This window comes from Octopus bimaculoides, chromosome 1 (assembly GCF_001194135.2).
Source record: "Octopus bimaculoides isolate UCB-OBI-ISO-001 chromosome 1, ASM119413v2, whole genome shotgun sequence".
NCBI lineage: Eukaryota > Metazoa > Mollusca > Cephalopoda > Octopoda > Octopodidae > Octopus > Octopus bimaculoides.
Window position 1 is genome coordinate 41,358,238 of NC_068981.1, and position 22,778 is coordinate 41,381,015.

The 22,778-nt window shown below is 35.3% G+C and overlaps 1 protein-coding gene across 4 annotated transcripts in view; it reads right to left on the reverse strand.

The window, feature by feature from the left end:
* Positions 1–2,140: 2,140 nt before the first annotated feature.
* Positions 2,141–22,778, reverse strand: part of LOC106878941 (N-fatty-acyl-amino acid synthase/hydrolase PM20D1.2) — a 41,724-nt gene continuing 21,086 nt past the window's right edge. For 3 of the 4 annotated variants that reach the window (XM_014928313.2, XM_014928317.2, XM_014928315.2), the window contains 7 exons: positions 21,035–21,154; positions 20,387–20,462; positions 18,054–18,115; positions 16,856–16,934; positions 12,997–13,068; positions 8,977–9,142; positions 2,141–2,402 (listed from right to left, as the gene is read on the reverse strand). In XM_014928313.2, coding sequence (XP_014783799.1) covers positions 2,176–2,402; positions 8,977–9,142; positions 12,997–13,068; positions 16,856–16,934; positions 18,054–18,115; positions 20,387–20,462; positions 21,035–21,154 — 802 coding nt within the window. In that variant the 3' untranslated portion in view covers positions 2,141–2,175. The remainder of the gene's footprint in view (positions 2,403–8,976; positions 9,143–12,996; positions 13,069–16,855; positions 16,935–18,053; positions 18,116–20,386; positions 20,463–21,034; positions 21,155–22,778) is intronic. The other variant, XM_014928316.2, reaches the window with a different exon arrangement.

Here is a 22,778-nt window from a genome sequence, read left to right on the forward strand (position 1 = left end):
AAAAAATCCGATTTTTTTTTCTTAGTGAAAATCGTGTGGGTAAAAAGATCATTGGGGGTGGGGCGGGGAAATTTCCGAGGTTTCCACCTCACCCACCCCGTTTTTCGGATCCCAAAAAGGGTTTTGTAGTTTATTAGGAGGTCACAGGAATTCATTGAAAGGAAAAAAAAAATTGCAATGATTCTGAGAATGCAGGGGGGGGGCTTCCCCCCGCTCGCCCCCCTTTTTTCTGAACCAAAATAAGAGATTTGCAGGATATTAGAAGGTCAGGGTACTTGATTCCATGCAAAATATCTGAGTTTTTATCTCTTTGTGAAAATCGTGTGGGTATTAATATAGAAATTTACCAAAAGAGCTAGAAGATCACAAAAGGAGCGCTTTAAGCTAGGTTGACTGTCATGGTTGCGAAGCTTTTAAAAAGCAGGAAGGTCATGGCTGGAAGACTTGAAAGACGAGATGGTTACAATTGAAACGCCTTTACAGAAAGACAAACAATCTCATACATATGGCTTATACGTGCTGATTTTCATTTAGAAACTTCTCGTTTCAGACTTTAAATGGCAATTTGTCACTTATACTCTTTGTTAATTCTCTATTAATATAAATAACAGATAAGGGCAAAGGTAGTATCATTGTACTTTATATCGTTCGTTATCTAATTTAATTTTGATAATATTTAATCAGCTTATCAAGTATATTTTTTTTCAATTTCAAAATTATTATTCTGTTACTAGCTTCTGTTGTTTAATAAACACATTAGCTTTCTGAGTGAAACATGACCTTAATTTTGGAGTATTTATTCCATCATTGATTTAGGACACCATCACCACCCCGTAAAAAAAAAAACTGTTTATAGTAACTTATTCCACGAAATGGTTTGTTAATCATTAGCACCCACTACACTCTGGTAGTGGTTGGCGTTAGGAAGGGCATCCAGCTGTAGAAACACTGCCAGATCAGATTGGAGCCTGGTGCAGCCTCCTGGCTTCCCAGACCCCCAGTCAAACCGTCCAACCCATACCAGCATGGAAAATGGACGTTAAACGATGATGATGATGTAGGGTATTTGTGTGTGCACGCACGTGTGTTTGTGTGCGTGTACGTGTTTGTGTGCACACGTATAATATATCAAACACCAAACAACATAAATTCTTCAGTTATCAAAATTATCACCACTTCAATAGAGCATGTCTAATTACCAAATGAGAAGGAGAGATAGACTTAGTGGAGCACAAGGGAAATAGAGCATACTAGCAGTATAGCTCTGCGTTGCCTGGGATTATGTTAAGCTAATCAAGCGCTTTGTTTCAAACCAAACTAAGTTAAGTTTCGACGAGTACTATCTTTTGTTTTGAGTCTCAGAGTTGTCAATGATCTATCAGCTGTTAAGGTACAGCATTCGGTAAATTCCATAAAAAATTTTTGTTTTTTGAACTGGAAATGTATATTTCATTTGATGTCAACATAAAGTGAAAGAGAGAAAATGATAGGGACGTGTTTTATGAGATGGTCTTTTAGTTGTCTTTTAGTTATATTCTACAATGATTAAGTGTGTGGTAGTACCACACACTTAATCATTGTAGAATACATCTAAAAGACAACTATTTGGCTAATTAGCAATGATTAACTCACCAAGATCCTACAACCAGGAGCTGATTCATGCACAGTTTCCTTTCTTTGCCTCTTCTATCACCAGTTTAATGACCTCTGCTTTCCTGAAATAGTTCACTGCATACTCTGCCCACCTTTCTCTCTTCCTCCTTTACTGTGCTTCAAATCTTAAACTCTGCACTAAACACTGAATGCCAGTCTTTTTTTCTAGAAATGTAATCATCTGGATTCTCCCTACACTCTCCACGCACATGTTTCCATACAGACACTGATGTACAGATGTTCAAACTGAACATTAACCATATCAATCTTGCTAGCCGTCTGCTCCTGATTAGTTTCCAAGCTAAGATATTACATTAACTCACAGTAAAATTAAATGTCTATAGGAAATTTAACTCTGTGGAAAAACAGAACTTATATAAATGAAAATAATGATGAAGATAGAAAGAAAAAAGTATAAGGTTAAAATTTAAAAAAAGAAAGACAAGTAAAAAAGACAACATTATTATTTTAAAAAATCTGTGTTGTTTATTACAAAGAAACACTTCAAAAATAAATGTTTTGTTATAATTCAACATGTTTGTTAATAAAATTCATTTTATCACGATCTGAATTCAAAATTACATGATGATAAAAATTGACAACTTTTTCATAATTCCATATTGATATCTTTTCATTATCTCCATGAATCATATTTGTAGACTCTGGAGTTAAAACTGATGGGGTGAATCGATAGATACTTTTTGTCAAATGTTTATAGTGGTGAGTATCTGTGTTGCCAACTGTCACACCTAAAGGAAAGAGATAGACAGAAGATATAAAAAATATGATTTTTTTTAGATGGAGTACAAGACAAATTGTGTAAAGAATGTGCTTTAATCAACTAAATTCATTCAAATGTCTTATTTACCTATGTTCCAGTGTAATTAAATTGAGTCAATTGTTTGATATTTTGACAATTGGACATATCCATTAATTGAGAGCATAGCAGCCAATCATATCAACCTACAACTTGGCTGATATTTATTCTATTGGTACCAGAAAGATAAAAGGCAAAAATGAGTTTGGTAAGGATTTTAATGTAGCATTTTCTTGAATATTTTAACAATTCTGCTGATCCATTATCATGGCACCCACTGAGCAGAAACCTTCACCATGCCAAGTTAATTGTGCTCTTCTTATATATATATTTATGTATATCTATGTGTGTGTGTGTGCGTGCCTATTGTGTTGCTTTGCTGTACTTGATAAGATGTATCAGGTTAAGTAAAATTACTGTCATCTGTACATACAGACTTGTGTCACATAGAATACACTTGTGCCAGTGTTGCATAAGTGCATCTGTACTGGTGGTACGTAAAAACCACTCAGCACACTCTGTAAAGTGGTTGGCATTAGGAAGGGCGTCCAGCTATAGAGACCATGCCACAGGCAATTGGAGTCTGGACAGCTCCCGAGCTGGCAAGCTCCTGTCAAACCATCCAACCCATGCAAGCATGGAAAATGGACATTAAACGATGATGATGTACATTCATATATACTGTAAATCCTCAAGTATAGTCCGCCCTTGAGTATAATACGCAGGGGATTTTTAGGGGGCTGTACCTCTGAAAAACCTAATCCTTGTGTATAATACGCACCCCTTTTCTAACTTGAGTCAATGAGGTCTATATAACGTCCTTGGTTTGTAGACATATATGCGGTAACGTCCTTTATTATTATTGTATATATAACATAATGCAAACGTGTAGCTTTTTTGTGCACTTTGTTTGCAGAAAATAAAGAAATAACAGTAATAACATCAGTGAAAAATAAACATTAAGTAAATTGCCTTTACATATTTATCACTTTCAGTTACAAGCCCGACATCACAAAATGCGTCTGAATAAACATTGCCGGACAGCAAATAGAGACTCGGACATTGCTTAGAAAATATTTTTCATTTTTAACCTCGTATATAGTATGCACTAGGGATTTTGACCTTTAAATTTTGGGGATTATACTCAAGGATTTACGGTATATATATTTGTATGAAACCCTTTGTGAATCTCTGAAGAGGCCTAGCGGTTCGGGCATGTAACCCCATTTCAACATGTCATCCGATAATCACCCCAGCAAGAACTATTCGGATAGAATGGGGCATGCCAAAGCTAGGCCAAAACAGCTGTAAGATTAAACTTCTGTTCATTCTCTAATTTCTTATGTACTTTGTACTTCTATATGTAAACCCGGTTGGCAAAATAACATGGTTTGTCATAAACACCTGTACTTTGTGTTTTTTCTTCTTTTTTTTTGTCACTTTACCTATGAATTAAATTAATGAATTCAACGGAATACCCTGTCTGCAAGTAGTTGGGTTCAGCATATTATCCTCCATTTTCTAATTGATATACATATTTATATACACCAATGCATGTGCATTCATATACATATATGTGTACATGTGTGTGAATGTGTGTGTGTTTGTTTACACTTTTTAGATCGATGAAATGTTATCCTTTACTTGAAGAGAGAAATAAGGGCTTGTATCAGAAAGGGCAAGCATGGAAAAATGGACTAAAATGAAAGAATAAAACATGTATACAGGTACTTATGTATGCATATGGATATAAAGGTCATAATGTAAACACTTAAAATAGATTGAATCTGTTAAACTTGATTATAGGAGCAGAAGAATTAATCATCATCATCATCGTTTAACGTCCGCCTTCCATGCTAGCATGGGTTGGACGATTTGACTGAGGACTGGTGAAACCGGGTGGCAACACCAGGCTCCAATCTAATTTGGCAGAGTTTCTACAGCTGGATGCCCTTCCTAACGCCAACCACTCAGAGAGTGTAGTGGGTGCTTTTACGTGTCACCCGCACAAAAACGGCCACGCTCGAAATGGTGTCTTTTATGTGCCACCCGCACAAGAGCCAGTCCAGGGGCACTGGCAACGATCTCGCTCGAAAACCCTACAAAGGCCAGTCAGGCGGTATATATATATATATAAAAAGGAAATAATGCCTAAAGTAGATGCAAACAGGAGTACATAGAGGACCGAAGGTGTAGAATTACAGAATCATGTGGTCATTATAGGGTAGCAGCTTCAATAATAATAATAAATGGTTCCAGTATCAAATATGAGACTGGAATGTTAAATGTCATCATGTAAGAAGTATTTTATGAATAGCAGAATGACAAATGGATGAATTATGTTCATTTTGTAGCATCTTTACTGTATGAACCCAAGCATTGCAATAGAGAGAGGATGAAAGATTTTAAATGGGTTGAGTAGTTCAGGTACAAATAGCAAGTCCGTTCACAGGAATTTAGAGTACATTCATTATCGTAAACTTATGATGATTACGTAAGTGTGTCTATGGTTGTGTGTGTGTGTGTTGTGTTCTATAATTGTCTGTGTATTTACCTCTATCTGTCTCTCTGTTATGGTTTTCCTCTCACTCTCTCTGAATATGTATATTGTTCATGCATACTGTTCCCACCCTTGACTTCATATGACACAGAATGCAAGTTATTTATTACAGCTAACCCATTTGTAAATAAGAGGCCACTTTTTATATTTTCCGTGTCCACACAACTTAATAATTCACACTCGAGACCCCACGGCAAAGGAATGACGTGAGAATCAGGCTAAGCTATATACGAAATATCTCTTACACCGAGAAAGTATGGTTGAAATCATCCTTTAATAACAGCTCTTTTTGACAATACACACAGAAACCTGTCTTGATTTAGAGGCCTTTTCATTGGGAAAGAAACGATCTGAAATACAATACGGCGAAAAAATTGAAATAAAGGTATTCTATTGTGAGAATTTCCAGCAACAGTGGGCCACTCAGCAAATATATACCATCATCATCATTATCACTATTTAACATGCGTTATTCATGCTGGCATGGGTTGGACGGTTTAATCAGGGCTGGTAATCTGAGGGACTGCACAAGATAAGTTTTTTTACGGCTACATGCTCTTCCTAATGCCAACCACTCTGAGAGTGTAATGAGTGCTTCTATGTGCCACCGGCACAGGTGTCAGTTTGCATGACACCAATATCTGCCATGACTACGATTTCACTTGGCTCGATGGGTCTTCTTCTCAAGCATGTAATTTGTCATTGCCTCCTGAGGCCTAGCACACAGAAGTTGCTTTTTGCATGCCACTGGCACGAGTGCTAGTTACATGACACCAGCATCAGCTACATTGCCTCCTTGAGGATGGAATGTGCCTTGGCATTGTGGATCAGTGACTGTAAGAAGGAAAACATCTGCTTGAGCGGTAACTTTATCTGCAAGAAAGGGCGGAAATTACACCAGCAGTTCGACAGAAGAGATGGAGTAGAAGGCACCAAAGAACCACAACCAAGACCATTGACAGCACAGGAGCCCGAAGATTTTCAAACCATCAAGGGATGGTTTGACCACTCCCAGAAATGGTTTAAAATAGAGTGTTTCCCTGCAGGGAGAGACAGCATTAGCTAACAAAGAAGCTGCCAAGAAGTACTTCGAGACCTTCAGGCAGATCATCAAGGACAAGGGGTACAAGCCAGAACAGGTTTTTAATATGGACAAGACTGGCTTGTTCTGGAAGAAGATGCCTTCCAGAAAGCACATCATGAAGGACAAAGCCAGAGCCCCAGGATTTAAGGCAAGAAGGACAGAGTGATGCTAATTATGTGTGGCAATACTGCTGGCTTCATGATGAAACCAGGACTTATCTTACAAGTCTGCGAACCGGAGGGCCTTCAACAATAAGAATAAAAACCTGCTGCCTGTCTACTGGATGCACAACCCCAAGGCCTGGATCATCAAAAGTCTAACTTTTGAATTGGTTCCATCAATGCTTCATCCCTCAAGCCAAGGAATACCTCCAAAACATGTGCATGGAATTCAAGGTGTTGCTTGTTATAGATAATGCTGGTGGTCACTCTTTGGATTTGAATTACGAGGGAGTCCAAGTCGAGTTCCTTCTTGCTAACACCACCTCTCTCATCCAGCCTATAAAGACATGATCCGTGCCTTCAAGGCACTTTACACGTGGAACTCTCTCCAAAACCTTGTGGATGCAATGGATTCAGACGAGAATTTCAAGTTAAAGGAGTACTAGCGAAGTTCACGATCGCAATGTACTTGTCAGTCATCCACACTGCTCTTAAAGATATGAAAAAAAGAAACCCTCATCAAATGCTGGAAGAAGACGTGGCCAGAGTGTGTCCAGGACTACGAGGGCTTCTCACCTGAAGACATTCAGCATGAGGCTGTCAACAATGCAGTAAAACTGACAAAGGTACCTGGTGGCGAAGGTATCGATGACATCACACAAGATGAGGTTAACGACCTCATCGATGCCCACTCTGAAACCCTGACAGACAAAGATTTGTTGGAGTTAACTAAGTCTGTCAGCAAAGAGGTAGGCACAGGACGTCATGGGATCCTTCTGAATTGACGGGCACCACTTTTCATTTATGTTTTATGTAGTGTTTTTGGTACCGAAATACTTTCAAACTTCGTATACTTATATATTTTGTGTTGTAATTTCAACCAATCACTGACGTCTATTGAGGTGAAAACAATTACTGCTATGGAATATAAACAACATGTTCTAGCAGTGTAATGGGATCTTTTCCCTTGAATAAAATTAGTGCCGTTGTTTGTCAACAACAACTATCGGCGGTACTGTTATTTATAACATCATTCGTGCGTTTGTACTGGTTTTAGCTTTAGGGTTTTAGGGTTAGGGTTCGGGTTTTAGAGCTAGGGTTAGGGTTAGGATTATTTTTGCCATAACCTAACTCATAACCCTAACCCTAACCCTTAAAACAAGACATAATGAACTGCAGAAAATTCTTAAAATTAATAATAATGGTAATAAAAAATTTTTTTTGTAAGTGGAAGAAGAAAAGGAGAGAACCCAATGGATTTGTGTAACGAGTAAATTTTCATATTCGACTAATTACATAAATAAACGTTTAGAAGGAAGGAAATTAAAGATGGATAGTAAATATGGATAAGCATTAATGTTGTATCATATTAAGTTACGGTAATTAACCTAAATAAATGGCAATACAAGGTACAAAACTATAAAGTAATGAAATAATAAAAGAATACATAATGTAGGTAAATGTATATGCAAAAATACCTATATGATGTAGTGTTGTAAATCAATCGTAAATTAATAAAAGAATACATATGCAATGAATACATATTTAAAGTTATATTGGAATACTTGTCTAACTAAAACATTATATCCTGTCAGGAAAAACGTGCTACTTTGCATATTAGTTTGTAGCACAAAGGTATATTAATAGAAGTAGAGGAAAAAGTAGGATAGAATATTGAGTAAAGTACAAGAAACTTTTGATGATACTCTGATGGAATCTGTCTCTCCCCTTCACCATTCCCCTCCCCCTCTCTCTCTCTCTCTCTCTTCCTCTTTGACTCTCTCGTTGCTCACCTGTGTTTCTTTCTTTCTTTCCATTGTAGCTTTTCATGAAAAGCTTATACAATTTAAAAGAAAAAACCATCAACGGACCAGTCCAAATTTTCTTAAAAAAAAAAAAATCTATTGCTAAACACTTGGGTGGCTGTAGTTAACAGAAATTTAACCTTGCCGGTTTCAAATCCCTGTAACACTAAACAATTTTATTACATCTACTTTTATTTCTATATACTTTCAAAAAAGTGGACGAAAACCTATGGTTGCAAAAAAGGGATCACCTCAGTAAATTTATTCAAAGTTTTTGGCCCAAAAGACTTAAGGATGGCAAGAGATTCTTTTACACACAACTTACACTTATTTATATTTACTTTGAAGTAAGGGGCTCTCAAAATAATGAACCATTACAGAGAATAACTCTTATTATTCCTCTTTAGATCATGTATATAAGATGCAAGTGTGGTAGAGTTACAGTATTTTTCGTTTGAAAATGAGCTCATGTGGGCCCTATACCTAGCCTTAAAATTAACTGTACTAACTATATAAAACTTATCTAAATTATCTTCATCCTTAACAATGCATTTATAAGTTGCATTAGTAATTAGACAAAACCCATGAGGGGGACATAATCCAGGGTTTCTACAATTACATGCAATAAAATTCTTTGAAGCAAAATATCTCTTCTAGAAGACACAGTGATCTCTCTTTGGACAGTTCCAGTTGTGTCCAAAAAAGGGCCAGTTTATGTATGTTACATACATACATACATACATACATACATATAAATGAGCTTTTAGTTTCTGTCTAGCAAGTTTATTCGCTATAGTAGAAGGAAGCCATATGCTCAAGCTTTCAAACAGTGGGACTGAACCCAGAGCCATGTTTTTGAGAAGCAAAAGCTGGAATACATTCTTTCAAAAGCTTACCTGGCACAACTAGAACATCAAGGAATACTTCTCTGATGCTGTTTTTCACTGTATGGTAACCAAAACTAGCATCATCATAAGGTGAAATAAGAGAAGGTGCTATGTAGTTCTTAAGGGTAGTTTTCACCCTATCATCATTGATAATTTTGAGATGAAAATCAAATAGCTGCAAATGGAAAATGTATAATAAACTATTTTTAATAATAATAATAATAATAGCAGCAGCAGCAGCAGCAGCAGCAGCAGTAGTAGTAGTAGTAATAATAATAATAATAATAACTCTTGTAATTAATCATTATTATCACGGTTCTTTAGTATTCTACTTTAATGGTTCTAGTTAACATCAATCTTCATAATATTAATTGCTTTCAGCATGATAAAATATAAATTTTCAGTGGAGCACAAATATTTCAATAACTAGGACATAACCAGCTAAAAATAACTTTCTGTGCAGCATTTTCACTGAAAAAAACATCTCTAATTGCTTCCAATACCAAAAAACATCTCTAATTGCTTCCAACATACACTTAACAAAAATCCTCCTAAACACTGTATACAATAAGCTTATTATAGCTATTATAAGCTCCCATCTCTCCTACGCACGTATATGCGGTCGCCCAGTGCAAGAAGATACTCCATTTATTCCTGTGAAAGTCTTTTGACTCCTAGAATTATATAGCTCATCATATCACATAACATCTCATGTTATATAACTTTCCATAAATCTCTACCTTTTATTTCGCTGAGGCCTACTTTGTCTTTCATCCTTTCCAGGTCGATAAATTAAGTGCTGTTGAGCACAGGAATCAATGTAATCGACTTACCCTATACCATAAAAAATTGCTGCTTTCTTGCTAAAATTTGAAACCATATATTTCTACCTCTCTTATAAGATCAGTATTTACCTTCTCGGCATTACTATTTACGGGCAACTTAAGCCAAGGGCAACAACTCTTGCTGACCTTGCTGATATTTCCTAGACTACCTAGGCTCCTCTTCTCTCAAAATATGAGAAAGCTTCTACCTCTATTAGACAGTCTGAAATCTGCTCACGATCTCTGACTCAGTCTATATTAACTTCCTTGCTGATCATCATTTCTTTTATTCTTGCTACGTCATTTCTAAGATAGTGATCACTAACAAGATTAGATAAAATTTTAAAAGTCACTACAAGTGATGAGTTGTTACCAAGCACTTCTGGAAACCTGGCCAGCTGAAATATCTATATCATAGCAGCTCCACTTGTTTGATGACGAACATACTGGAGCCATCTTGTTCATATTATCTCCAACAAATATGATAAATCACCCTGCGAAGATCCATCTTACAAACTGGCAGTATAGTAGATAATATTCAAATTTGAAGATTTTTTTTTCTAAGATTGGAAATGATGTAGATATTTTCTTAGATTTTAATTTTAATAATGCTCCGTTTCAAACATCATCCTTACTTTAGGTGTTTTCTTGTATTGTTCATACCACAAACATCAAATGATACATCTGGACGAGTATGTAAATAATCTGACCTGGAAAATTTTTTATTCAAATTTCTCATTTTTACTTAACTCACTATTCCTAGGAAACCTGCCTTTCCTTACTTCTATTGGAGATATTGATGATATCATTTATCTTTTACTTGTTTCAGTCATTAGATTGTGGCCATGCTGGGGTAACTGCCTTGAGGAATTTTATTCAAACTAATCAACCCCAGTACTTATTTTCTTTTTAAGCCTGGCACTTACTCTATTGGTCTTTTTGCGGAACTGCTAAATTATAGGGATGTAAACACACCAACACTAGTTGTCAAGCAGTGATAGGTGACAAACACAAACACACACATACAGACATGCATACAGATATATACATATATATTCTCATTTAATGTCTGTTGTCCATGCTGGCATGGGTTGGATGATTTGACCAGCGCTGGTAAGCTGGAAGGCTGCACCAGACTCCAGTCTGATTTGGCATGGTTTTTTATAGCTGGATGCCCATCCTAATGTGAACCACTCTGAGAGTGTGATGGGTGCTATTACTTGCCACCGGCATGAGTGCCATTTGCGTGACACCAGTATCTGCCACGACTGTGATTTTGCTCAGCTTGATGGATCTTCTTCTCAAGTACAACATAATGCCAAAGGTCTAAGTCATTGTCTTCATGAGACCCAACACTCAAAAGGAACTCAGCCACTTTGCCCCCGATCTCTTCTATTTCCTTTGTTTAATCAATCTGGAAACAGAGAATCTTGTAGCAATATCAATATGATGCAGAATCCAGGGCTTGGGAATGTACTCCTTCAAATCAAGACAAACTGTGTCAACAGACTAATCCCTAAGAGGTAATCTCACCACTGTCTAAGAAAAAAATCTTCTTCACTTATGACAAATCTGACATTCATCATACTTCAAAGTTCTGCTATTCCAAATGAAGGATACCAGTTCTCCTTTAAAGCATGAGTAAATTGGTGATGAAATTTTTCAGCCTTTTATCTCTTCTCTGTTCTGGAACACTATTTTAGATTTTTTATGTGTAACACAATGTTTTGAATATTACAATTTTCTAATAGTTTGTTATTTAAAGAAATACAATAGTAACTAGATGATGCAGCTTTCACTTTCACATATCCAACCATGATCATTTTTGAAGTTAAACACTATTTCATCAGTTTTCATAGATCTATGGCTTAAAAGAAGAGATAAATCAGTTTCCACAATGTCAATTTCATCATAAGCTCTCACACCTTCTATAGTAACAGGAAACTTGTCCATCTTACTAGACTTCATCCACAATTGCCAAAATAGAAACTTCTAACTGATTTTCTAATCTTAACAAAATCGTTATCTCTACAGTTCTATATTTAAGAGATGAGGAATTATGTACATTATTTACATTTGACGGATATTTGTCCTCATCTTGTTTGTTGTTAACACAATGTTTCGGCTGATATACCCTCCAGCCTTCATCAGGTGTCTTGGGGAAATTTCAAACCTGAGTTCCCATTCCTAAGGTATTTTTCGATGTTGTTGTTGTTGTTATTATTATTATTATTATTATTATTATTATTATTATTATTATTATTCAGGTCACTGCCTGGCATATGGCGTAGTGGTTAAGAGCATGGGCTACTAACCCCAAGATTCCGAGTTCAATTCCAGGCAGTGACCTGAATAATAATAATAATAATAACATTGAAAAATACCTTAGGAATGAGAACCCAGGTTCGAAATTTCCCCCAAGACACCTGATGAAAGCTGGAGGGTATATCAGCTGAAACGTGTTAACAACAAACAAGATGAGGAAAAATATCCGTCAGATGTAAATAATGTATTTTTATCTCAAAGAAACACTTCTAACCCAAGTTCTCCAGCAATTGTACATGTAGACTCTAATACTACCATGCTAACATCTCTTTCATGAGAATAGACATCTGTCTGTCATACATATTGATCAGAATAACCTCGTAAGCTATTTCAACATGGAATAAAGTTAAATATACATACCTCATCTTAAATATTATTAGCCAAATCCAACAAATAAAGGGTTACTAATAGTATGACATCTTTTAGTTTATAGTAGTAAAATTGATATTAAAAATTATGAAACATAACCTTTACCATTCAGGTTACTCTGTCAAATATAGTGCTTATTTACTCATATTGTCTTAAATTTATCATACATTATTTTGTAGATTCAAGATTTTGATGATGTAATTGTTTATATTTAAAATGACATCGTAGAGTAGGCATGAGAAACTAGATCTGGCTGTTTTGAACTTAAAACAGTTGGAATATTTTGGCTGGATATGGCCAGTTTAAATGCTAAAGGGTTTAACCCTGTTCTAAAATAATTTGTGGTTCACACAAAAACTGAAAAAAAAAAAATACTTCAAAATAATTGTTTCTTTTTTTAATTAAATAAAATCAGAATATCATTTTATTTTTTCTCTCTAGTAAAATCAAATTTAAGGCAATCAAGTGGATTACTCAGTAACTGTTTATGAAATTTAAATGTAATAATTACCTGTTCAAGTGTCTGTGAAGGATGGATGCGGTAATCAATTACAGCTTCAGCTGAGTCAGAAAGCACATTATCCTTAAAACAAAGTAAATGTAAGTTGTATAAAAACATATAAAATAATAACTCAAAACCAAAACAATGAATAGGAATCTAAATAGAAAGAACTGAGGATAGACACCTGTGTCTTCTTTTATCTATCATTGTTAGAGGAAGCTATTGCATTGAGCTTGAGTTTATAATTGTGTATATGCTATTTCTTGCATAAGATAGAAATTTATTGAGAATTTTTTCTCATGCAAGCTAACAAAGTTTGCATCAAATCTATGATACAAGCTTTGTCAGTTGGCATGTGTTAACTTGCCCCTGGCCCCAAGATGACTGTTTGACCTACTAGGAACAGCAGCCAATTCTCTCTTATATTATACCAGAGACCTTAAAAACGTTGGGGTGGGGATCATTATATTTTTTTTAAATGGTATTGTCACAGCTGGAATGCCTTTGATCACAGGTTTGTTCAATCGAAGTTATAAATAGAGGAATTAAATATCTTCTCTGAGAACACAATACAGCATCAGAGATGAGATACGAACCACTAACTTTTTACCTAGCAGTAGACTGACAGCTAGTAGTCAATGTATATATCTGTATTCCAGCAAAACACGTAAAAATCACAAAAATCTCAATGGCTATCTATATACAAAACTAACAAGTACTGTCATCAGCTAACTATTAACATGAGTACAAACATTTATTTATACAATGATTTAACTGTAAGTCACCAGTGAAAAACTGAAATGAAAAACAAACAAAAACCATCCATTGACAGTGTTTTGTAGCTCCAAAGAAGACTTGTTGCACAAACATGTAAAATATACTGATCTACAAAAAAAATAATAAAGCAAATATATCCTATCCTTGCAAATATGAAATAAAACATTTCCAAATTAAATTTTAAATAAAAGTGGTATGGCAGACTGAAAAGAATTGTGGATATTGAGAACAGAATATCCAGTTCACAAATTGTTTGTCTTTTAAAACAATTTACCAAAGTATATCATAATTCTGATTTATTTTCAAAATTTTAATCATTTTTTACATCCACTCTTTTAGAGTGTTTCAAAATATTCAGACATTGAAGTGACTTCTTGAGGTCAAATATTTCATTGTATTGTTGAACTTTCCTTTCTAATAATGGCTATATCCAGTCATTCAATGAATTCAGTATCAATTTTTCAGCAGGTCCAGTCAGACATGTAAACACATATATTTTTTATCTAACTCATGAACTTTGATCCAATAGTTCATTATCTTAAATATTCACCAGTTATGTTGTAAATTCAAAAATAACTATTTAGCTTTTATCTCTTGTCTCGGTAATTGGATATCAGCCATGCTGGGGCACTATCTTGAAGGGTTTTAGTAGAATCAGTCGGATACTTATTCAATGTCTCTTTTTGCTGAAACACTAATCTGTGAGGATGTAAACAAACCAGCATTGTTTATCAAAAGATAGTTGGGAACAAAGACACATACACACAGGTATAGGCATATATATGACAGGCCTCCTTCAGTCACCGTCTACCAAATCCACTCACAAGGCTTTGGTTGGTTTGGGGCTAGAATAGAAGACACTTGCCTAAGATGTCAGGCAATGGTACTGAACCTAGAATCATGTAACTGAAAAACATATCTTTAACCACAAAGCCACAAAAAAATAATTTCTTAAAATAATAATAATAATAATAATGATAATAATGAAATTATTGTGTATAGTGCTCAGGTGCACTACAACTCATCAAAGGGGCACAGGTACACAGAATTATGTACAAAAGTCAGGAAAGTGAACAGTGTATGAGTCATGATATACGTGTGTGCATGCATATGGAGGGGGGATATCAGGTGTAGTGTTGGCGAATTTCAGGAAGCACGGAGGTTTTAAAGGATCCAATGTTGTTTGTTTAATCTTTTTTTGTCTCTAAATAAATATAAAATTTCCTTCATTCTCTTTTGATGATAGAAATTTAACTGAGAAAAGAAACCGAGCTTAATTACCAAGTTAGAGCAGAGTTATCTCCCATACTGACGCACTGCAACATCGATGTAGCTTATAGTTCAACATGCCAGAAATAGTAGCCAAATCTCCTTGAAAATCACATCTAATTGTCTAGATAATGCAATCTAGGAAAACAAGTTATGGGATGGTCATGGCAGAAAAGTCTTTCATTATTGTGTTTATTGACTATCGTCAAAAGGGCTACACTATCAATGCAGAGTACTATGCCAGCTTGCTGAGTCAGTTATGAAAGATTATCAAGACCAAATGCCCAGGAAAACTGTTGGAAGATTCATCAGGACAATGCTCCAGCATACAGTATTTGCTTTCAATGGCTTCTGTGCATGACTGTAGCTTTGAACTGGTTAATCACCCTCCCTATTCTCCTGATTTGGCCCCATCTGACTATCATCCGTTACCCAACACGAAAAACATTTGGCTGAGAATCAGTATCATGGTGAATAATTGTGAATAATTAGGTATCAGAGGTGGCACCCATCGAGCAGAAACCTTCATCATGCCAAGTTCATTATGCAGAATATTCTCAACTCATAAGAAATGCTTATAGTATTGACTATTTGATTTATCATCAGTCACCATCCCTCACCATTAGGTGAATATGATCAATGTTTTCCTTGGTTGGGGCAGTTGTAGGACATCCAGACCTTGAGTCATATTGAAGATTCTCCCTTCCCCTCCCAAATTCAACTGGAGCATCATCCTGTAATGTAGCAACTATGTCAACATAATTGTCCTTGGGAGCTAAAGCATTTTCTGCAGGTCCTTGATAACGCCACAATGCCAAATTTTGTCCATTTTCAAGAGAAGTAGCTACTAGTTACTTAGTTATTCTTGAAGTCCTGGGAATATACAGCAACGTCTGGCTTGTCATTAATAGCAATAGCAGTTAAAGGACGGAAGTCATAAATCTTAGTTACGTCCCCTTACGTTGTGAGTGTAGATTCCATCTAGGTCACGTTTTCATCTATTTTCCTGAGTTTGACTATTGTAGCCTTGAATTTATGTTAGAAAAAAATCATTATTATCAGAACGATTAGTATTATAAAATAAAAGATTATTATTAGCATGATGGAGTGATACAATATTTTGTGGTATTCAATGACTTTCCTTTGCGTTCTGAACTAAAACTCCCACCATAGTCAATTTTTGCCTTTCCTCCTTCTAGAGTTAATAAAAATGAATCAATTTTATTATCCCCTAAAATTTTTGGTCTTTAGAAACAGTTATTAACATTGTGACATAGGGAAAGACAGGATTTCTATCAAATAAACTCTGTTGATTTCTCTGAAATGTAAGCTGATGGATACATGGCTTTGTGGACTCACTTAAGACTAAACAAAAACTGACAGATTGTCTTAAAACCTGTAACTAGATAGTTTTATCTCCCAGCACATTATCACCTACACCCTGGTCCAACACCATAACTCATAAATGTGCCAATGTGATCATTTAATCTGTTAAAAAGAATAGCCAAATCTTCATCAAATTACACATGGCCTTAAAAAATTGGGAAAGGAAATGGGATAACCACAGTTCAAATGCATTTCAATCATAAGTCTGTTTCATTGAGGTTGATCTGGGAAAAAACAAGACAAATTTTGCTCAATTGATTTTTGTGAACCTGGTAACCAATTCACCACATCATATGAATGTCTTTCCTTTCCTGGTCATGATCTAGACCCAATAAAAGAAGTACAGATAATATCTTAATTAGCTGTTTTAATTAACTTTGAAATATTCTATATCATTGTAGTTCATATCAAAAGAAAAAGTTACCAAACTATTTACCTTTATTCCAGCATTAAACTTGGTTACAGCATTCACAGTCCTGATAAGAGCATTTGTTTGTGGTTGGCGAGACAAAACCCTTAAAGGCAAATAAAATTCAGACATTAAATAAGGAGGTTCATGTAGACAGCTATTATTTTATCAATGTCTAGTGAGCTATTTTTTTTTTTTTTTCACTCATGAAATTTTCTTAGGCAATGTGAAATTGTATTAACATTAATTACTATTCACATATTGCAATGTCAGTGTGTATGTACGACATAGTGTAAACATCTTGAGAGAAAAATTGGGCATAAAGGCATCAGATGTGGTGTGCAAGAGAGAAGATTGTGCTGATATGGTCATGAGATGTGTATGGATGAGGACAGCTGCGTAAAAAGTGCCGATCTCTAACTGGAGGGAACCTGTGGAAGAGGTAGTCTCAAGAGGATATGGAACAAAGTGGTGAAGCATGATCTTTGACTGTTGGGTCTCATGGAAGCGATGACAGGTTATCAAGACCTTAGGTGATTTGCTGTGCTTGAGAAGACTCACCAAGCCAAGTGAAATTGTAGTCATGAACAGTGTCAGTGACATGTAAAAAGCACTAGTGCCAGTGACACATTAATGGCACTCATGTTGGTGACACATAAAACGTACCCACTACACTCTTAGAGTGGTTGGTGTTATGAAGGGTATCCAGCTGTAGAAACCAAACCAAAATCAGTTCTAGTCAAACCATCCAACTCATGCCAGTATGGAAAATGGATGCTCATTGATGATGATGGGGATATTTTCAGGTATAATAAGACTATAAACTTAAAAATAACTGACTGAAATATAATCGAATTGGGAATAATGAAGTGATTAAATAAATGTGTAAATATCTAAGTCTTTTGTACAATCGTTATTTTATTGTGTTGGTTTTGTTCTTCATGTAAAAAAATAGAAGCCAAATAGTCAACTATAGAATTAAAAATACCCTTAACATAATCTTAATATGTGACTGAAAATAATTAAGAGATACTAATGACTAAAATGCAATGTTTGTTAGAAAAAGAGGGGAAAACTTATCTGTAAGATACATTAAAAAGATAATAATTTTTGTAAACTAAGATGAAAAATATTATTTCCTGAAACCAATTTTGTTTCATAGTAAAATGGAAAATAAAATAGTATATAACTTAATTCCAATATACAACAGGTTTGGAAAACTTACCATGACACAACAGGTCTGAATAACCAAAGATTGGACAGTACCATACGAGGTAGGAAAGGCAACTGTTCAAAATGAAATTAAAATAAAGTGACAAAATTACATTAATCTTAATACATTTAATCACTAAAATTCACTGGGTTTATACATTTATCTGTCTTTTTATCAATACAGATTTATTTATTTTTATCCTTTTATCATGAGAGATCTTTTCCATAACCTCTAAGAATGGTGGCAGGGAGGGAGAGAGGAAGGTATCCTCAAACCATAGATCTGGCCTGAATGTTTGCATGAGGGTGGATTCTGCTAAAGGTAACCAAAGGTCAGGTAGTGGTATTAAACAGGAAGACAGATTAAGTTTACCACCTATTTACACTGGAACAGAGATTGTATGCCTAAAACCAATGCTTATTATTTTTAATTGGAACAAAATTTGTTGCCGTGGAATTGTAGACAAATTAAAATACCCATTAACTAGTAACTTCGCAAAAATTTAATATCGACAAGGGTTGACTGAAAAATTCAAAGGCTGGCCAAGATACTCTCATGGAAAGTGACTGAATGAGATTTATTTTTCAACATAGTCCCCCTTGTGGTCCACACATTTCTTCTATTAGTGTTGCAGTGCTTAAATCTCATTGGTGAACAAGATTCCATCCGGTTGTTAAAAAAAATCATCAACAGCAGATATGATCTCATCATCACCATGATACTGATTCTCAGCCAAATGTTTTTCATGTTGGGTAACGGATGATAGTCAGATGGGGCCAAATCAGAAGAATAGGGAGGGTGATCAACCAGTTCAAAGCTACAGTCATGCACAGAAGCCATTGAAACCAAAGACTGTGTGCTGGAGCATTGTCCTGATGAATCTTCCATCAGTTTTCCTAAGCATTTGGTTTTGATAATCTTTCATAACTGCCTCAGCAAACTAGCATAGTACACTCCATTGATGGTGTAGCCCTTTTGATGATAGTCAATAAACACAATGTTTCTTGCATCCTAAAAAACTGAGACCATCACATTCCTTGCACATAAAACAACCTTGGCCTTCTTTGGAGCAGGTGAGGAGAGGTGTTTCAACTGCATGGATTGTCCCTTTGTCTCTGGCTGAAAGTGATAAAACCAACCAGCTGGATCTGCTTCAAACAATGTCAGATTTTCCCTTGTGATCAGTCTGGTGTGCTCTTGATTAAATATCAGATGTGGCACCCACCAAGCAGAAACCTTCATTATGCAGAGTATTCTCAACTCATAAGAAATGCTAATAGTATTGACAATTGGATTTATTATCAGTCACCATCCCTCACCATGTGGTGAATATGATCAATGTTTTTCTTGGTTGGGGCAGTTGCAGGACATCCAGGCCTTGAGTCTTGTTGAAGATTCTCCTTTCCCCTCCCAAATTCAACTGCCCAGTTTTACAATGTTGATAAAACTGGAGCATCATCCTGTAATGTAGCAGTTATGTCAATATTATTGTCCTTAGGAGCTAAAGCATTTTTCTGCAGGTACTTGATAACACCATATATGCCAAATTTTGTCCATTTTCAAGAGAAGTAGCTACGAGTTACTTAGCTTCCTTTGAAGTCCTTTTTGAACAGTGTGATGTCAGTTAGTTTAACCAGAAAGAAATAATGCATTTATTAATAAGAAGAACTGAAATTAATGCCTGCAAGATTTCATAGCTCTAGTATCACTCCTTCAAAGTCAGCCTATGAACATTTCAGCCCACCCTTGTATTTTACCATATTTCCAGTATTGATCAACGTGTGGTATTCTCCTTTATACCCAGGTTCTGAGAACCTTTTCCAGTTGATCAAATTCTTTTGTTACTATACACTATATCAATACAAACAAACTATATTCAAATTAGGTTTTCATGTAGAAGAAAAAAAACATCTTTACTGTTAATAAGGTTTTGCAATTTTCTTATTCTCTTTCAACTTAAGTGTTATGATATCTTCCTTGTTAAGCTGAATCGCAAGATTCATGTGTTTCTTTCCTACATGTTCTTTAAATGGAATACATAAAATTTTTTTAATAGTTTTTATATAATCAGTGATGGAAAAGGAGGGCATTCCTCTAATTTTCAGCTTATAGGGGAGAGCGCTTATAGTATCTAACCCTCACCACCTTTCCAATCACAGCCTCACAGATCTTCGCATGCCCCAAGTTTATAAAACTTATTTCCCTCATTGCATATAATACTCAGTTATGCTTATATATAAACCAGTTCTCCCTTCTCATTTATACATATATACACAGAAAATAATATTGAGAATTTAAACCCTTATCAAAACAAGAAACTATAAATAAAACTTTTAAAATCCTACCTTAGGAGCAAGATGTTCAAACATAGCTCGTTCTGCTCCAGTACCAAACAAATCAGGTTGTGGATTTGATTCAATTCTATAAAGGATATTGTTTAAGTGTACAAAATTTAAATTAATTTAAAATTAATAGATTGATATTAATATCAATAAAAGCAGAGGGTTAGTAGAAATAATAAAGCGCTGGAATAAAGACCTTGTAGTATTTTAGTTATTTTTGTGTCCGTATGTTTTGACAGTATATATTATGCTGGTTGGGATGTCAATTTAATATTCCATCCTTCCTTGATTGCTTGATGCAAATAATAAACTGAGTATGATCTAATTAACTATATCACCTACTCACATCCTGAGACCCTGGTGGAAGTTGAGGGTGGCTACTTTGAGTAAACTGTTATCTCCCAGACCTAATCTAATTGATATTTTTTGAATTTTTAAAATACTCTTATTTCTGAATAGCATATTGTATTTTCTTTCCCTTTTATGTAAACTGTCAAATTTAACCCAAACACCATGTGTGTGTGTCTGTGTCTGTGTGTGTGTCTGTGTATGCATACATGCACACACGCACACACACGCACGCACGCACGCACGCACACACGCACACACATGCACACACACACACACACACACAAGATGTAAGTTACTTACCTGCGTATAGCAGTAGACAAAATGCCAATGACAGATTCAGGTGGAGGAATTGCTGAATGACCAGCTGTTCCATTGACAGAAAGTTTCACAATTGCTTGACCCTTTTCAACAACACCAATCCTAGAAAACCAGGTAAAAATATTCAATGATTAGATTATTAAAAAAAGCATATCTTTTGAAAGCTCAATGCAAATTTTAAAGTTTCAAGCAAAAAATCCAAAATTTGTAAAAATACAGTAATGCCTCCATGTATATAATTCAACCATAACTGATTTACTAAAGTTCTCAAATATACCTTGAAATGGTTGCAGTATCTGATTAATCCATAAAACAAGAAGTATGCTCAATCAAATCAGATGGCTTCATCTTGAAAAATTATCTGTATGATTGAATCAAAATCTAAAGAGAAAAAGGGGAAAGAAATGGTTGTGAAGGTGGAATGTAACTAACAGGAACAGACAATTGTGGTAGTGATGTAATAGAAGGGCAGAGGGAAAACTGCTTCTAAGAGCTAGAAGTTATAATGTGCAGTTCACATGGCTTTCTTTGGGGTATAATCTGTTAGTATGAGGAGTAGTAATACTGTTCCATATAAGGGATCATTATTGTATTATGGGTCTCAGTCGTGTTTTGTAGTGGTTCGGAAGTTCAAGCACTTGGGGTGATTTTGAAAATCTTTATTTGCAAGTTGTTCATGATGAAAGAGGGTAAGATTTTTTTTCTTAATATAAGCAGAAGTTGTGTTTTGGTACTGATGAAAAAGATGAGGTTGTCATATTCTCATCAGAGGGGGTTTTCTAGGTTTCGGTTTACCAAACATTAGAGCACATCCAAGTCAATATAAGATAGTTCACAGAAAGTCTCTTAATGCATGTTGTGATAATGTAATCTGATAGGAACCTTCCATTCCGAGAGATATGAGAAGGATAGAACCTAAAAATGAGCAACTTAGCAAATAAATTTTCATATCAAATAACGACTGGAAGCTTTGCAGATGTCAATTGTAATCATATTGTTTTCACTGGACTTCCTAAGGAAAGGAGTGACCATTTGTGACTTAGTAGAGCTGATCCCAGTAGATCTAGTTCTATAAAGCTGGAGAGGAGGTCACTGAAGATTAAATGATATTCAAGTTTTTAGAGAAGTTGATTGTTTTCATCACCCTTGGGATGTTGAAAGAGCAGCAGGTTGATATATTGTAGGTGCAGAGAGGTTTTCCCCTTATTAAGCATTGGATAGACTATTGTATATTTCCAAATATTGGGATCCTTACAGAAAGACAAATATTGAAGTGTTTAGTGAGGATAGGGGTTAGCATTTGAGGATAATGGCACTGATCATTGTCTGGGAGTGCAGCCTAATTGATATGATGTAACCAGAAGCATTTTTGCACTTGGTATGTGTTTGTGTTGGTGTAACAGGTGGAGAGGACAAAGATTTTGAGGAGTTTTACCGAATGTGTACATTGTAAAGTTAAAAGGAAAATGGGCAATAAATGTAATAAAAGTCTTTTCCACAAGATTGTTGTTTATGGAGACATTAAGGTGGGTGATGATGTTGAGGATTCCACAAAGTTGGTAATGATCTATCAATCTGAAGAATTAGCTGTAATTTGGAAGATTAGAGGGCTTGAATGCTGTGCATTGCTCCAAAGTATATTTTACTTTTTGGATGATAGTCTTGCATAAGTTGCTGTGGTGAGTAAAAGCAACATAGCTTGTGGAGAGGGTGGATTTTTACCAAG